Here is a 16,149-nt window from a genome sequence, read left to right on the forward strand (position 1 = left end):
CCATCATTCGAGAACCACATCAATTTGACGTCCTCTTCCCTCCCCCCAACCGCCCAAGATGTTCTTCTTCGGTCTTGGGAAGCTCGTCTACGGTGCGCACATCCTAATCACCCCCTTATCACCCTGAAATCATCCCACAGGAGACAGCACAACAAGCAACTAACCCAATCGCATAATCACAGTCATCATCCTCCTCATCAACTCCCTCGCTGTCCTCTCCGAAGACCGCTTCCTAGCCAGAAGTACGCCATCCCCAACTCACCTGCCACAAAATTGAATGAATGAATGAATAACTCATGGAATGATGATAAACAGTCGGATGGGGCCGCACACAAAACGACCCAGCCTTCGGCGCAACCTACGATACCACCAGCGTCAAAGCGAAGACCATTAATCTGATTGCGAGTGTGAGGACTGTTATGCGAAGTATGTCAACGAACCCCAAAATTTCGCTATTGCATACCAGCTAGCTATGCGATGTGTGGGAAACAATGGAAAGAAGAGAGACACAAGCTAACGGACTGCGGGGAATTGTTTTTAGTACCGCTTATTGTGATCAATACGATAATTATCGTGTACGAGCTTATTCTGGGTTAGAGATGGGATTGAAAGTGAACTAGGGATAATGTGAATGGGGAATGGGGAGTTGTGATATAAATGCATACATATATGATTACTACTACTGCTGCTGGGATTCTTGTTCTGGTTTTGGGGGGTTTAAGGAGGATGTGTCTGTATATCAACCTTTGCCTTCTTCTTTCTTATTGTTATGTTTATTGTATGATTGAAAATGGATTGAACAGAACAGGGATGAGTGCTGTCCTACTGTAATCATATGGAGATGTGCCATGCTGTAATGATCCTAATGCTAAGGGTGAGACGCATGTATATGTCTACTCTGTGCTCATGTGGGTACTAGCTGGTATAATAATGAACACTTCTGTTTCAATGTTGATAGTCTTGTTACTATCTAATGCGTGTACTCGCATCGGTCTATATACCACGCAATGTTGATACATATGGTCTATCCCACGAGCCCGAAGGATGAAATGCTCAACATGACCAGACAAGATGTGACAAGTCCAGATCTCAACTTCACTCTCTTCCTGCACAAAGAATCGCGCTCCCTCTTTCGCTCCTGGCATCGATGGAAAATGCCCTTCGCATTCCTTGAACCCATTGCGAACCCCATTTCTCCGTAACCCATTTGTGAATGGTAGTAAAATCGACAACGTGTGATAACTTGTAAAATCCAAAATCCGGAAAAAAAACATCATTCGCCGAACGCCTCACTTGCCCAGCTGTGTGACCCAGGCACGGGTATCACATGATCAAATAGCAGTCAAAGAAGATATATAGCAATAACAAGTGAAGCAATGGTTGGCTAAAACAACATGCAGAAGCAAAGTTCGAAGACATCACAATGCAGGCAAGAGCCAAATAGTGAGTAAAAAAGTAAGACAGGGACCGGGCCCATTTCAAACCTTGCATCCACTGGCAACATGCCCGCACCCTGAGCAATATCGCCATATGAAGGAGCCGGTAGTGAAGAGAAGTGTGATGATACATCAAGAAAGTATGTACGAAAAGTCCACGTATGTTATGTGCAAAAGACGAACAAAGATGCATGCTTGGTGCAATCGGCGAATGACGGGCCTTATGAAAGGATGCTGAACGACTTCTTCCGGATGCTAAAACTCCGCCATTTCCCATGCCCTGCCCGGTCGCCCTTGGGGCTCTTGAGAGCGTCTGGCTCGTCATCTTGGCCCAGTGGCTTATGAACGATGTGCGACTCCTTCGGTGGGGAGGTCTTCCGCGGTGAGAGCGGCTGGACGGGCTCCAATGGCGGCTGGCGTGGTGTCAAAGGCTCGGCACTAGGAACTGACGGTAGGCCAGAAGACGACGAAGCACGGCTTTCTTTGTCTTTGCCCAAGCGCTGACTGAAACTCTTGCTGCCCCGTTTCAACCGGCTAAGACCATTGCTGGTTTTCTTCGGATCGCCGTCCTTCCCGTTCTCCGTAGGATTGCGTCGATCCTCATCTGCTTTCGACGCTTTGCTGGCCTCCAGGGCAGCCTTTAGTTCAGCTTCCTCGCGTCGCTGATTTTCCTTAACCCTCGCTTCTTGTTCTTTCCGGCGCTGCTTCTCCAACTCCTTTTCAGCTGCTTTGCGCTCCTTTTCTTCTTTAGCCCGCTCCTTCTTGGATTGGATGTCACTCTTCTTAGGGCTCAAAGGCCGAGTGACAGTTTCAGGTATTGGCGGAACCGGAGGTGGAGTTGCTATCGCGGGACTTGACGGCTCAATGTCTGGACCAGTATATTCTGTATGTGTGGGTAGCTGAGGTGCGGTGGGGGCTCGTCGGAGGCCCGTGTGTCGTTGGGGCTCGTCTGGCACAGGGATCTGCGAGGCACTATGAACATGTGCCAATCCCGAGGGGTGGGGGAAGCCGTTCGGTTTCACAGCAGCTTCATTCGCTTCAGCCGCACTGGCATTCATGTTCTCCATCTCTTGCTCCTTCAAAACAGCCTCCAATGTAGTCTCCTGGTAGAATAGGACGTAGGCACATGCTAAGCCAGGCTTATCACCAAAGAAGTTGCGCACGTAGTTCTTGTCAACAGGCTCCACCATTTCGTCATCAAAGAGCAGCCATCCGCGATCCTGTGTCTTGATAATGGACACATAATGCCCGTGGTAAGGACCGCCCCCAATGTGGACCACCACGGCGTATAACTCATATAGGCGATCAGGATCCTCCGCGTCGTCTGTTGTGTTAAAAAGACGAAGATGGTAGGGGTACACGACCCGATGAAAGAGCTTCTGCAGTCGCTGGAGATCCTCGGTATATTTGAATCGCTTGAGGTGCAGGGCCAGAATTCGCGGGAGGCGCTTGATTTTCATCCTTTTCTCAGCCTCCTGGAGCCCACCGCAGTTATCGCAGTGAAACTTGTTTCGCTCACAGAGCATCTCTTCTGCCGAGAATTTCCTCAGACATGAAGTGACCGACGAGTGCTGCTCCAGATCTACCGACAAATCTAGGAAAATCTCATCGCGCTGGGAAACATTCTCGCACGTCAAGCACTGTGTCTCTGATGTCAAGGTTCCCTCGAACAGCTCGTGCACCCATCGCGTAGTGTTGGGAGTTTTAGAGCCCGAACTGATCGACTGCCGGGAGGAGTCGGTGGTGTCGGCTGGCGGTAAGCTCGGTATAGGTTGCTTCATGGCTTCCGCTTCTACATTGGCGACTACTTCGTTCAGCACAAGGTTCAGGAATTCGTGAGCATCTTGATGCATCGCCGACCGAAACATTTCGTTCTCACGGCGAAGAACGTCGAGGAAATGCTGTGGTCGTACGATACCTATCCTGGACTGGCTCGCAACGACGGATTCGAAGATATCTTTGAGCGACGTGAAGAGCGATTCCGACATTCCATAGCTGCCTGCATTGTTTTTCGTTTCTAACAACGGCAGTGACTGCAGGGCGATTTTCTTTTTGTACTCAGATGAATCCTTATCTTCGGGTTTCGGTGGCTGAGCGGGAGGTGCGCCGGGTCGCTGAGCGTTGGCGAGTCTTTGTTTCTCTGCTTGTGCCTCAGCTTCCTGGTTCGCGGCGAAGTTCTGATAGCGAAGGTTCTTCGCCAAAGCAGCCTCCAGGGTTTCTATTGGCGTTCGTGTCGGATAGTTGAGCACGGCTTCGCGAAAGGGTACTGAATAATAGAGACACTGCAAGATTGAGTTACAGTAGCTGCGCAAACGGGGGATTAGTGACATGACTCTGGGACGGGGTTCCTCCCCTCTGCTGAATGGTTGGTATCAATTGGCCACTCACCAAGTATTTCCGTACTGGACAGCACAAGCCACTGTTAGCAACTCCGCCAAACCGGGGTATAGATTGCAGGAAGGGCCAACTCACGTTCTCCATGCCGAAAAACTTGTCGCTACCGTCTTGTCGAACCGAATCCGAACCCATTTCCTGCAGCATCTTCTCCAGCGGGGTCATCGGAAGCGCCAGGGGTTCTTTCTTCGCGGGAGTCGCCCCGACCGAAGGAGTGGAAGATCCCTGAAAACGATGCAGTCAGCATTGTGGTAGTTGTGGCGAACGGTAATGGAGACGCGACAGGTTGGCTCTCCAGCGATCTAATGGGCATGCCGCATGTCCTTTCACGATTTCCCAAGGATCGCCAACTTAACCAGGCAGGTTGGTATGCCCCAAAGATGTAGGAGGCCAGAGCATGCTCAGAGGCAAAAGAAGCGCGGCCAAGCCAGCAGATTGAAGGAACTTACCACATCTCTCCGGAAACTCCTCAGAAAAGACCCCATGTTTATCGCAAAGTCTCAAAGACCTTAGTATACAACTTCATCTGGTAGCTTTCGCGGGACACAGTAGCCGACACCGGAACCGAAGGGGAGTGAATGTGAAGCGTTATATCGGCGCGCAGGCGAGCCAGCCGGTATGCGACAGCAGGAACCAGTAAGCGAAGTCGAGTAGAGATAGGAGGGTTTGTGAGAGCAACGGTCGGCGATATGATGGGGTTTTTGACACAACGGAGTGGCAGCGACAAAGGATTAAAAGAAGAGAGTCTAGATTCTCGGCATAGGGTTTCCTAAATCCGCGGATCCGACGAGCGTTTGAGAAAGGGCTTGAGGGAGGAAGATGTGGATGAGTGAACCAGGAATGGGGCGGAACGTGAACGGGCGGCGGAAATCGAAGGTGGAGAACGCTGCGGTCGGAGGGAGAAAGGCACAGGCGAATTGAAAGCAACGGGGGTCGAAGGGATGTGTAAGAAGATGAGTAGGCAGAATGCAAGGTCAGACAAGGAGAGGAAGAAGGTGAACAAGAGAAGAAAGAGATAGAATAAGTGAGAGACAGAGGCAGAGGGAGAGAGAGAGAGGAGAGGCGGGAGTAGGGGAACGACGTTGTTGGTAGCCGGATTATTCCCCAAGTCAGGAACCTCGAGCCATACACAGTACACTGTTCGATACACCAGATACTTTGCAGTGGATACTAAATACAGCCTTTCACATCTGCCTGGGTAATATTACATTGGGGTTCTCCCGTAATGACGGGCGGGTGCGCGGGCCCGAGCGGTTGGGGGGGCAAACCCGATTTGACTTTTGGAGACGAACGTTTCGAGGAGGGGAAAGATGGCTTTGACGGGTGCTACTGTCACAGACTGGGGGAGAGAGAGAGACTTTGAACCATCGTTTGGACGGGAGCATATTCCCATAGTCATCCGAGTCTAGATGTGTTTGGCTTTCTTTCCCCCGCAAATTGTGTGGTGACTGCAAGAAGAAACACCCGGCCGTCTTCTCGATCTCACACCAACTCCGGTAAACCTCAGTCATAGGTTTCTTTACCCAAAAAACACTCACCAGTATTTTACAGCGGTTTTCATGATTTTAACTCCTCCCACGCATCTTCCCAAAAGAGACATCCGATGGACCAGCCCCATTCTGTGTTTCCCCCTCACTATGACTAGAATCTTTACTCCTTTCTCTCATCTTGATCCTAGCGAGTTCAAGTGGCCCCCCTATAGCTGGCTCAGCTCTTTACACTACGTCACAATTTCCATATATTAAAGTTCATCCACAAACATACCCTTCTACACCGCGTGCAATGCAATACTAACACCAGAAGAGGAGGGGGTGACATTTGAGGCCAGATCCACTGGCCCTGAAATATACCCGGTGGTTCTCCCCTCCGCCGTAAACTCCGCCAGTTACTCTTTAAATCCGAAGGACAATTGACCGACAGATTTAAATTTGGCATGCTAAGAATTCGTCTATTCTTGTCTCCTCCTAGTCAAGCCTGTGTGACGAACACAAGAGAAGATAAGCCGTGCAGAGGACTGATGTGGAAGACAGACAGAGAAAGCTTGCGCAGAACAAGTGGTCATCGGGTAATATGGAAGGTACGAGTCTTGAGGTGCGGTTGCGTCGATGTCGAAAACCACCGCTCTGATTTGTTGCCAGCCCATTGGCATGGCTTAGCCTTTCCACGAGCCTTCTGCGGCCGGTACTACCTGAAACGCACATAGGTTGCGTTGAGATGCGTGGGGTGGCTATGCTTCCACTGCAGGCATGGAAACCCAACTGAGCAGAATACCCTGCGCTAGCAATAGCCGTGACTAGTGTTGGTGATAGATAGATAGAGGGAGGAGATGCTGAAATCGACCAGCACTCACAGCTATCTCAGCAGTCTATCTATCGAGTGGTCATGGACGCGGGATAAACTGCGTGATTTTAGCAACCAGTCCGGCCTGGCGGCGTTCTTGGCGGTGGCTTCATGTTGGCAAGTTATCGCAGCGCCTTTGTTGTCCGGGGTATTTGCTTTTCCCAAGGGGGCGGGGAGGTACCAGGGGCACTTGCGATGGGGGTCAGGAGACCCCTCGAGCATTCCGATCCAGTTCTTATTCTATATTAACTTTGCCATTTCCAGTTGTAGTACCATGCAATCGTCATCTGCGTTCTTTAACTACAACGTTGTACCTTTCTTTCCCCCTCTTTCTGGGGTACGGTCGGGGCCATACCATTATTAGATAAGATCAGTACCACCTAGTAAGCGGTTACGATGTTAGTGTACACAAAGTGAACATGGATAGGTACGATGTCATACATACCGTATCACGCTACACCAGAACCACGTGGAAACTCAAGGATCAGAAGGGTGCCCTGTGACCAATCGCATAATTTAATCCGCCCCACATACCCCATCCACCCCAGCATTTGAGATACTAGCGTCATACAGACCGAAGGCGTTGTACGGAGCGGATGTAATTGTGCCTTACAACAGTACACACAAACACACCCATAAGGAGCAGGGTTTGGTTTTCCATTCCGTTCCAAGTGAACACTCGTGTCGGTTTCCGATTCTGTCAAGGAACAACAGCTGCCACTTGCATCCGTGGTAAAGTTAAATCGGATCGAGTTCGGCAGTGAAACCATAATTTATACGCTTGCATAAAAATCATAACGCAGCCTGCCCTTGCAATTTCAACCAACCATGAATACACGCGAAAGTTAGAAGACCAACGGATTTACGGCGTAACCGATAGCATCCGCTCTGCGTCCGTTCAGCCCGATAAAAGCGCCAGATATTTACTACTAACTAGGTAACATCATAACCCGGGTTTAGCTTATTAAACTGCCAATTGATAAGCACCATGGATCTGGGTTTCAAGCCTGCGACAAATCAATGGCCTTTGGGGAAGATCCTTGAGAACAGGCCATAACGTCATTGGGTGGACATGGGGGCACTAGGGCCTGCACTAAAAAGCTGCGGGCGTCTAAATGGAACCTTCCACCGCGCTCGGTCTACTCCGGAGTCTAGTCCGAAGTAAGAGTAGGTTTTTGCTACTGCTACTGGGATGGAGGTGTGCAGTGCACTTACTCTTAGTGTGCCTGGTCAAACCGAAGCAAAAAACACAATACTTACAGACGTTCAGGTGTGCAAATTACAAAGTGTAACATCACCCCATGTGCCGGTCTGCCTCACATCAAGCCACCGTTTTCCCCGCCAATAAGCGCCCCTGTCCATGTGGGTTGATACTATCCATGTGCTTGAATCTACCACGGGGGCAGATCTTGGAATAGGTAAGACCATAACGGCTGGTCAGGGATTCTGGCTGGAATGGCGAGTTAGAAAACCAGTTTGGGGGGCTGGGGCTTGGGAGTGGGACAGGTTGGGCTGTAGTACTAAGTAGTACTAAGTAGCAGTGGTGACTGCGGCTTTGTACTCGGGTTCAACTTGGCTCTTCGCCCTCGGTCGGATGGCGGAATGGGACCGAATCCGAATCTGAGTAAGAAGGCACTCCAATGACAACTACCAACCAGGGCAGTGTTCATACTATGCTTTACTCGCAGGGAGTTCGTTACCCCCGTACTACTACGTTGTATGACTGTGTAAGACTGGAAACTTGTCGCATGCCCCATTCAGTGATCTACTGAGCCCGACGGACATTGCTCTATTAAAGTGTCCCTTCAGTGAGGATTTCTAGTCTACTGCGAAGTATCTCCTGTTATACTTGTAACTATTAATACTTCCTTGGCAGGAGAACTCCACGACTCAGCCAGCTTGTTTCTGGATAAGCGTCAATCTGTGATAACGGACAGTGCACGAGATGATACCTCTTCTAATATCTCCCACCGAACTTAGGCGTTGTTATAAGCCTGAGGGCATCGGTAAACCTCTTGCCGCTTGCAGCCTCGATCTGGCATCATTTTCTAGCCACGAGGTTCCTGATGTGGACCAGGAATGTGTAGATCTAGCCAGCATTCCAGCTACGATGTGACTTGTTATGATCCCTGCTACATCGTCAAGGGGCGGAAAAACAATTCGCAGCGCTGGCCGAGATGGCTGGTAATTTATCATGGCATAGCAAGGAACCAACTCTATGAACCCAAAAAAAAAAAAAAAAAAAAAAAGGAAAAAAAAGGGGGGCTGTAAGAAATGCATATATTCCGGGGTCATCATGCTGGTAGACCAAAAAATACTAAAAAAGTATTTATGCGACACCTCTGGGACTCGAACCCAGGCGGGCGAACCCACAGGCTAAACAGCTAGTACAATAAGGTAGTAGCAGGCCTGCGCCTTAAACCACTCGGCCAAAGTGTCAATTTGATAAGAGTAGTCACCCTTATAATTATAAATGATCTACCTCCCATATGCACTGTTTGACTCACAAATCTCAACCACCGATTCGCCGACTTCGACTTTACCTCCAAAACATCTTTTGCTCCTGAATTTAAGGCTGCCCGTCTATAACGCCGGTTCGCGCGGGAGAGTCCGACATCAATTCCTTGAATGCACCCCTCACTCCAACCACGCATTCTCCGCTCCGCCCGACGAGCCCTGACGGAGTATCCCCGGGCCTCAGCGAGCAGTTGCAGACGCAGCACCAGCAGCAGCACCAACAGGAGCGGTAGTAGCCTTCAGCAGCACCAAACCAGAGAGCGGCCAAACATCCGGCAGGCGATCGAAGCCCCCACCATCCCCCACCACCGCCACTACCACATCTCCCTCTCCCACTCGACTTTTCCCTCCTCTTCCCCCTCCATTCCCCTCCCCCATCCCTCTCGCTCGCTCTCCACCATGCCCAAAGAAAAGGAATCCAAGCTCTCCTTCAACCTCAAGACCCCCAAGGGTACCAAGGACTGGTCCGGCTCCGACGCCCTCCTCCGCGACCGCATCTTCTCCACCATCGCCGACGTCTTCAAGCGCCATGGCGGTACTGCCCTCGACACCCCCGTCTTCGAGCTGCGCGAGATTCTCGCCGGTAAGTATGGCGAGGACTCCAAGCTCATCTACGACCTCCAGGACCAGGGTGGAGAAATCTGCTCCCTCCGCTACGATCTCACCGTCCCCTTCGCCCGTTGGCTGGCCATGAACCCCGACGTCCGCAGCATGAAGCGCTACCACATTGCCAAGGTGTACCGTCGCGATCAGCCCGCCGTGAGCAAGGGTCGCATGCGCGAGTTCTACCAGTGCGATTTCGATATCGCCGGTACCTTCGACCCCATGGTCCCCGATGCCGAGATCCTGCGCATCGTCACCGAAGTCTTCGAGGAGCTGGGCTGGAACGGTCGTTATAACATCAAGATCAACCACCGGAAGATCCTCGACGGTGTCTTCCAGGTCTGCGGCGTGCCCGAGGAGAAGATCCGTCCGATCTCCAGTGCCGTCGACAAGCTGGACAAGATGCCCTGGGCGGATGTGCGCAAGGAAATGGTCGAGGAGAAGGGTCTGGACGCTGCCGTGGCCGATAAGATCGAGACATACGTGATGCACAAGGGTGGCCGCGAGCTCCTTGATAACCTCCTCAAGGACGAGGGTTTGACTGCCAACGAGTCCGCCAAGGCCGGTCTCGAAGATATGGGTCTGCTCATGGACTACCTTGAGGCATTCGGTGTGCTGGACAAGATCTCCTTCGACATGAGTCTGGCTCGTGGTCTCGATTACTACACCGGTGTCATCTACGAGGTTGTCACCGAGGGCTCCGCCCCCGCCGTGGCGTCCTCCGCACCGGAGGCCCAGGCCGTGCAGAAGTCCGGCAAGAAGAGCAAGTCCAAGGGCGGCAACTCGGAAGACGACGACCGCTCCAACGACCCGACCCTTGGTGTCGGCAGTGTCGCCGCGGGAGGTCGCTACGACAACCTGGTGGGCATGTTCCTGCCCAAGGCGCAGATCCCCTGTGTGGGTGTGTCCTTCGGTGTGGACCGTATCTTCTCCATCACCAAGGCCCGTCTCGAGCGTGAGAAGAGCGCCGAGGCCCTCCGCAGCAGCGAGGTTGATGCCTACGTCATGGCCTTTGGTGGTAAGGGCTTCACTGGTATGCTGAAGGAGCGGATGAGCGTGTGCCAGACTCTCTGGAACTCTGGCGTCAAGGTAAGCCTCCCCCACATACCCCCTCCCTCCCTCCTTTCCTGATCGTATATACTAATATTGATCTACAGGCCGAATTCTCTTACAAGGTCAAGCCCAAGCTCCCCCAACAATTCAAGGCCGCCGAACAAGCCGGCGTCCCCTTCGCCGTCATCCTGGGCGAGGACGAGCTCGCGGCCGGCAAGGTCCGCGTCAAGGAAATGGGTCTGGAGGACGGACACCCCGAGAAGGAAGGTGTTCTGGTCGATCTGACTGCTCTGCCGGCGGAGGTCAAGGCCCGGGTGGCTAAGAAGCGGGGAGGGAGTGTTGAGGGTGTTGCACAGCAGTTGGGTGAGATGAAGGTTGATGCATAGAGATGGGAAACCATATACAGGGCTTAGATGGGTTTCAACTTATTTGTGCTAAGAGCGTTCAACTTCCATTTACAAAAAGTATAAGGGTGGGAAGAAAAAGAAAAAATTTGACGAAGATGTTCTTAAAATACAATACCCGGGGGTTTATTTTCACTTCTATCTTTCGCTTTTCATTTGTTGCTTTTGTCTTGGTGTGGTATAGATAGATAGCAGTCGAATTGGAGCGAGATCGGTTCTTTACTGTACACTGTTTTGCTATAATGGTATATGTCCATCCTTATTCATTTTATTGTCATTGGAATGTAGTAGTTAGTACTTATAGAGCATGAGATTGATATACTGCACACATGTAATCATATCATACACGTAGTTAAATCGACTAAAGTACTGCTAAAGAAAAGTAATAATATACATACCACTTCCTACCTCATAATAAAAACATAGGTTGATTTACGACCCCTCAGCCCCCTTCATCAACAACCCCTTAACAAACGGCACCCGATCAATCACATCCAATCCCAGACTGCGCGCCCACGCCACAGGTCCATTGCCCGGAACATTGTACAACTTATGCAGAACATCACAAGCACCACCGATCTTTGCATTCGTGCCGTACCGATCCCACGCATACCGCTCAAGAGTGAGCAAATCGCCTACATCCATACCATGGTGCACGGCGTACTCGATGGTTTGCGCCAGGGACGCCACGTCGCCTAGACCCAGGTTCAAGCCCTGACCGGCGAGCGGGTGGATGACGTGCGCGGCATCGCCGACGAGAGCCACGCGGGGAGAGACGTAGGTGGAGGCGTGGCGGAAGCGGAGGGGGAAGGAGGCCACGCTGCCTTCCTGGACGCCTGTGACCATGGGTGGGAGGTGGGAGGGCTGCGGGGTGTGTTGGAGGCGCCAGGTGAGTTCGTCTTCGTAGGGGTTCTCGGTTGTAGTAGAGGGGGGGCGTTCCATGCGCAGCATGTATTGGAGGTCGGTCATGGAGAGGCGGAAGGCGGCGTTGACCATGGAGATGAAGGCCTTCGGGGAGAGGGATTTGAGGTAGGCGGCGTTTTCGACGGTCGTGGACCAGACGAGGGTTGCGTTGTTGTTAGGGAGAGGAAGCAGGGCGATGGGTCCGCCTAGGGAGGGGAGGAAGCGCTGGTAGGCGGTTCTCATTCCGAGAGGGAACGGAGCGGGGTCTAGGTCGGCGAGGGAGAGGCTCGCGACGATGCCGTGGCGGTTGTAGTCCCATCCGTCTGTGGCGATGTCGGCGAAGCGGCGGACAGGGCTGTTAATACCGTCTGCGCCGACGAGGAGGCGCGCGGCGATGCGAGTGGGCGGTTGGGTGGTGGTGGTGTTGGTGGGTGTGATGGAGAGGACGGGCCAGGCGGAGAGGTCGGGGCCGTCGGGGGTATCGGTGCCATTGGTGATGGAGGAGACGGTGCTGTTGGGGAAGAGGGAGAGGTTGTCGTCCCCGGAGGTGGCAATGCGGGAGAGGAGGGCGCGAACGAGGTTGGAGTTCTCGGTCATGGTCGCGACGGTGCGGAGGTCTTCGAACGGAGAGGTCTCCATGGACCAGTCGAATGAGATGCGCGAGCCGGTTTCGCCATCCCAGACTTGCATCTCCTGGTAGGGCTGAGCGCGGGAAGTGTCAAGGTGATCCCAGGCGCCGATCTTCTTCAGGAACGAGACGGAGGAGGGAGTCAGGCTGCTGACGCGGTTGGAGTAGTTCTGCGCATCGAGGGACCACGAGCGGGCTTTGTTCAGGTCTTGAGTTTCAACCAGGGCGACTTTCAGCTTTGAGGTGGTGGGATTAGCCCCTAGAGAAGTCAGTCAGAGACACCAATTGAAGGTATACAGCGCATTGGAGCAGCATACGGAGTGCAGCCAACAGGCCTAGACCGGCAGGACCACCGCCGACGCAGACGACATCGTAGATCTCGGGTGCCGCAGCATTGGAGGGCGAGTGGGAAGCATATCTCCTGCGGGCAGGAAGACGGCCCAATTGACAAGACGGGCAAACGTAGGGACGGAGAGCCGTCCGAGAAAGAGGACGCATTATGGGAGATGGGGCAGTGAACAGCGGGGAAGAGAGAGCGAGAAGCCGGAAGTGGAAGGGAAAGTGAAGCCATCACCAGATACTAAAGCAAACAGAGCAAACATCATTCCGCATCCATCAACTACCATCAACAAGTGTAAGTCATCTTTCAACCCCCAAGCAACTACTCATTCTCGCCCCCAAATACTAACTTTCCTCCTGCATAATAATCAATCCAAGAAATACATATCTCAGCATACCATCAAATTTCCACAAAATGCAACATGCCATCCCTCCCCCTGACTCCAAATCTCACTCACTCTCACTGCCACTGCCACCATGCATTCACTCCGCCACAATGCACCCATTCCAATTCCACTACTGCAGAAAGGCGAAACACACCCCCCTCAAGCCAAAAACAGAAAAAGATAACTAGTAAAACCCTGAAGAACTTTAAAGTATATTAGTACCCAGACACAGCCCTACAACTCAATTGAATTTTTTTCTCCAACTTTAATACCATCTATCATTTCACTCCCATAACAACCCTACTACCATACTATACATACCGAGACAGGAAAGAAGGAAAGATGTCCTCATCAAACACCACTACTACCAAAAACCCCAAATCCAAATCCCAATCCCAATCCCAATCCCAAACACAAGAAGAAAGACCCCATCTATCCGCCAACTTTGCCAACCCATCATCGCAAAGAATCGACTACGATCATGAAGTCTACCTCCATTTAATGTCCGGGGATGATGGTGATGATACCCGCAAGGACAAGAACAGAAGCAAGACGCCGAATCAGGTGTATAGGGAGGTTAGTACCATACCTGATTTCATTGCATGATTTTTATATACTATGTGTTTGTTCGGGAAGTTGTGTGCTTGCGCAAGGGTGTATCTGATATCAGGGGTATATCCCTGTTGTAGAATATCGTGCGAAGACATACGACTCGCGCGCTGGATCCGGCTGTGGTGGACCCTAATGCGCAGAGGGATCCGAGTCCCCTTGATTTGGAGTGGGCGGAGAGTCAGAGGGTTAGGGAGAGGTTGGTGGGGAATTGATTGGGTTTCATGGTGATTGCGGGGATGAGGATGATGGATAGATGGTAGGATTTCTAAGACGAGTAAAAGGAGGAAAGAAGGACAGAGTGAAAAGTGCAACGTCGTAATGATTATTTCATTCATGAAGCAACAATCTCCTTCCGTAATGGTAATAAGAGAATCAAAACCCTCATGAAGCGAACAAAAAGAAACATGGCTAGTGCGATATCACAGTGTCATAATCAGTAGTACCTAAATGTAGCAATGGTGGTTGTAGTAGTAGTAGTAAAAGTTATCACCTCTCCTCCATGCCTGGGTCATGCTCTTCTTCCAAATCTCCCTCCATCTCAGCCACAAATCGTTCCCAGGTATTCAGTACCCCCTGGTAGAACTCGATCTGCTTCTCGGCCAATGCCCCAAGCGTATCCCGGAACTCTACGGCCTTGATGCGCTCGAAGTCTGCCACCTCGCGCACAACCTCCTCGTCGAACATCTCCGACGTTGTCTTGGCCGACTCGACCTCGCGCGTGAGCTCGTCGATGCGGAGCTCCAACTTCCGCACCCGCTCGCGTCGCGATTGCTCGTGATCGACACCCCGCATGTCCTCCATCTTGGACCGGATGAAAGAGGCCGGGGAAGAGGTCAGCGGGTTGGAGGCATAGTAGGAAGAGGGGTTTGAGGCGAGGGAGTCCCGCTCCGCCACCGCCTTGTTTCGATAGTCGACCAGCGCTTCAAAGTCGAGCTGTTTCTGCTCGCGCGTCTTGAGGAGGGCTTTAAGCGATACAATGTACGCCTCCATATCCCGCAGCGACCCCAGATAATTTTGATCGGTGTGATCCTTAAGCGTCTTGAGCCCGCGCCCCGTCTCCTCTACCGAGGCTGCAAAGACTTGTAAGGGGACCTCCACCTCCGGTTCCAGGGGCACTAATTTGCGGAACTGCGTAGCCAGGTCATTATAGTCTGCCTCGAGGTCCGATTCTCGCCGAGCCACCCGGGCTACAATCTTTTCCACATGATTGAGGTCCTCGTCCAGTTTATCCGCCTTCTCCCGCACTTCAATAAACCGCTTATCCGGCTTATGCACCTTAGTGAAAGCGTTGACAAAGGTGTCGGTAAAGTTGTCGAAGATCCCAGGAACCCCGCTGCCGTCCGAGGTGCTGGTCGAGTTGCGCGTGGATCGCAACCGCATGTGTGCATTCCAGTCGGGAGATTCCAAAAAGATGGCCAGCAACGGCGCGCGCCGAAGCACGGGATGCAGCGTAAGCCGTTTCAAGAAGCGATGTAGAGACCATGCCCGTCGGGTGGTGAACTCGGGTCCGAACCGATCGCCGCGGACATACTCCATCTTATGCTTATCCGGCAGCGGCGGGACGGCACAGGCAGGGTATTCGCGATAAAGCGTCTTGTATAGGAAATAGAAATCGGTGAATCTGCGTCGCACGGTGAACTCGGGTTTTTGGAAGGACTTGAAATCGGTCTACAGTTCTGGTCAGCGAACACTGCAACCACATACTCGTCTCCATTCGAGATCACTGAAGGCAGAGACAACCCACCGTAGTAGTAACCAGATATGAAATATAAGCGTCTTTTGTCCCATCATTCTCTTTCAACGGCGAATCTACCCGGCACTCTAGCACACCGTCGCCAATACCCGCCAGGTCGACGGCATCCGCCAGTGGCCCAGCCTGGGGGCTCTCTTCAGCGTTGCTCATCCTCCGTTTGCCATTGACATCGTGAGTGTATGGTTCCTGTTCCTCTGTATCTGTCCCGGAAGTCGTAGGTCGCGAGAGATCACTGTCCGGGTCATGCCTCCACGAGACGCTGTCGAAGTCGTCGTGCTGATCCATCGAGGGGCTGGTTAGGTTGCCTGCCGCCTGGAGCCGGCAGAGAAGGCTAGATCGGTAGCGTTGAAGTGGGTGGAGATGGGGATCAGTGCGAGGTACAGTACGTGGAGCTAGGAAAAGCCGGTTTTTAGATTAATCTGAGGGTTCTAGAAGCAGGACAGCAGGATAAGGTGGGAGGAGTGAGGAGATGGAGGTTGGTTGGCGGGCGGTCAACAGCAGGAGAGACGAGAGATGCGGAGGAAGTCAAAAGCAGCGACGGGAAGCGTCATCGCCAAGACCCTTAATTTAGTGTTCCTTTGGTTCTACTCCGGAGATCACCACCACTAGATACTACGGCAGATGAAGAATAGATAAATCAATGAATGAATGATTTAAGGTGGTGCACACATACATGGTATATACACGCTTTCTCTATGCAGCATACACAGCAAGAATATAGTTCAAACGCAGGTCATCCAACGAGTTAGAAACACTGTCCGAAGTAAGATCAACCCTCATC

General features: G+C 52.1%; 5 protein-coding genes and 1 non-coding gene across 6 annotated transcripts; 2 read left to right on the forward strand and 4 right to left on the reverse strand.

Moving 5' to 3' along the window:
- Positions 1 to 58: 58 nt before the first annotated feature.
- On the forward strand, positions 59 to 470 carry AtWU_05655 (YOS1 family protein; the record flags this gene model as incomplete). The annotated part of the gene is made up of 3 exons (XM_035500765.1): positions 59 to 92; positions 183 to 242; positions 316 to 470. The coding sequence occupies 3 exons, from the start codon at positions 59 to 61 to the stop codon at positions 468 to 470; spliced, it is 249 nt and encodes an 82-aa protein (XP_035356658.1).
- Positions 471 to 1,657: 1,187 nt separating this feature from the next.
- Positions 1,658 to 4,315, reverse strand: creB (ubiquitin C-terminal hydrolase CreB; the record flags this gene model as incomplete). Its single annotated transcript, XM_035500766.1, has 4 exons — positions 1,658 to 3,740; positions 3,825 to 3,838; positions 3,909 to 4,055; positions 4,280 to 4,315. The coding sequence occupies 4 exons, from the start codon at positions 4,313 to 4,315 to the stop codon at positions 1,658 to 1,660; spliced, it is 2,280 nt and encodes a 759-aa protein (XP_035356659.1).
- Positions 4,316 to 8,504: 4,189 nt separating this feature from the next.
- On the reverse strand, positions 8,505 to 8,609 carry AtWU_t147. The gene is made up of 2 exons: positions 8,572 to 8,609; positions 8,505 to 8,548 (listed from the first exon to the last, which is right to left on the reverse strand). It is a non-coding gene; the product is annotated as a tRNA-Ser (tRNA).
- A 477-nt stretch (positions 8,610 to 9,086) lies between these two features.
- AtWU_05657 (histidine--tRNA ligase) lies at positions 9,087 to 10,729 on the forward strand (the record flags this gene model as incomplete). Its single annotated transcript, XM_035500767.1, has 2 exons — positions 9,087 to 10,379; positions 10,448 to 10,729. The coding sequence occupies 2 exons, from the start codon at positions 9,087 to 9,089 to the stop codon at positions 10,727 to 10,729; spliced, it is 1,575 nt and encodes a 524-aa protein (XP_035356660.1).
- A 450-nt stretch (positions 10,730 to 11,179) lies between these two features.
- Positions 11,180 to 12,776, reverse strand: AtWU_05658 (putative ubiquinone biosynthesis monooxgenase (Coq6); the record flags this gene model as incomplete). Its single annotated transcript, XM_035500768.1, has 2 exons — positions 11,180 to 12,537; positions 12,596 to 12,776. The coding sequence occupies 2 exons, from the start codon at positions 12,774 to 12,776 to the stop codon at positions 11,180 to 11,182; spliced, it is 1,539 nt and encodes a 512-aa protein (XP_035356661.1).
- A 1,325-nt stretch (positions 12,777 to 14,101) lies between these two features.
- Positions 14,102 to 15,653, reverse strand: AtWU_05659 (sorting nexin-4; the record flags this gene model as incomplete). Its single annotated transcript, XM_035500769.1, has 2 exons — positions 14,102 to 15,283; positions 15,360 to 15,653. The coding sequence occupies 2 exons, from the start codon at positions 15,651 to 15,653 to the stop codon at positions 14,102 to 14,104; spliced, it is 1,476 nt and encodes a 491-aa protein (XP_035356662.1).
- Positions 15,654 to 16,149: the final 496 nt, after the last annotated feature.

This window comes from Aspergillus tubingensis (assembly GCF_013340325.1).
Source record: "Aspergillus tubingensis WU-2223L DNA, scaffold_7, whole genome shotgun sequence".
In the NCBI taxonomy this organism is placed as follows: Eukaryota; Fungi; Ascomycota; class Eurotiomycetes; order Eurotiales; family Aspergillaceae; genus Aspergillus; species Aspergillus tubingensis.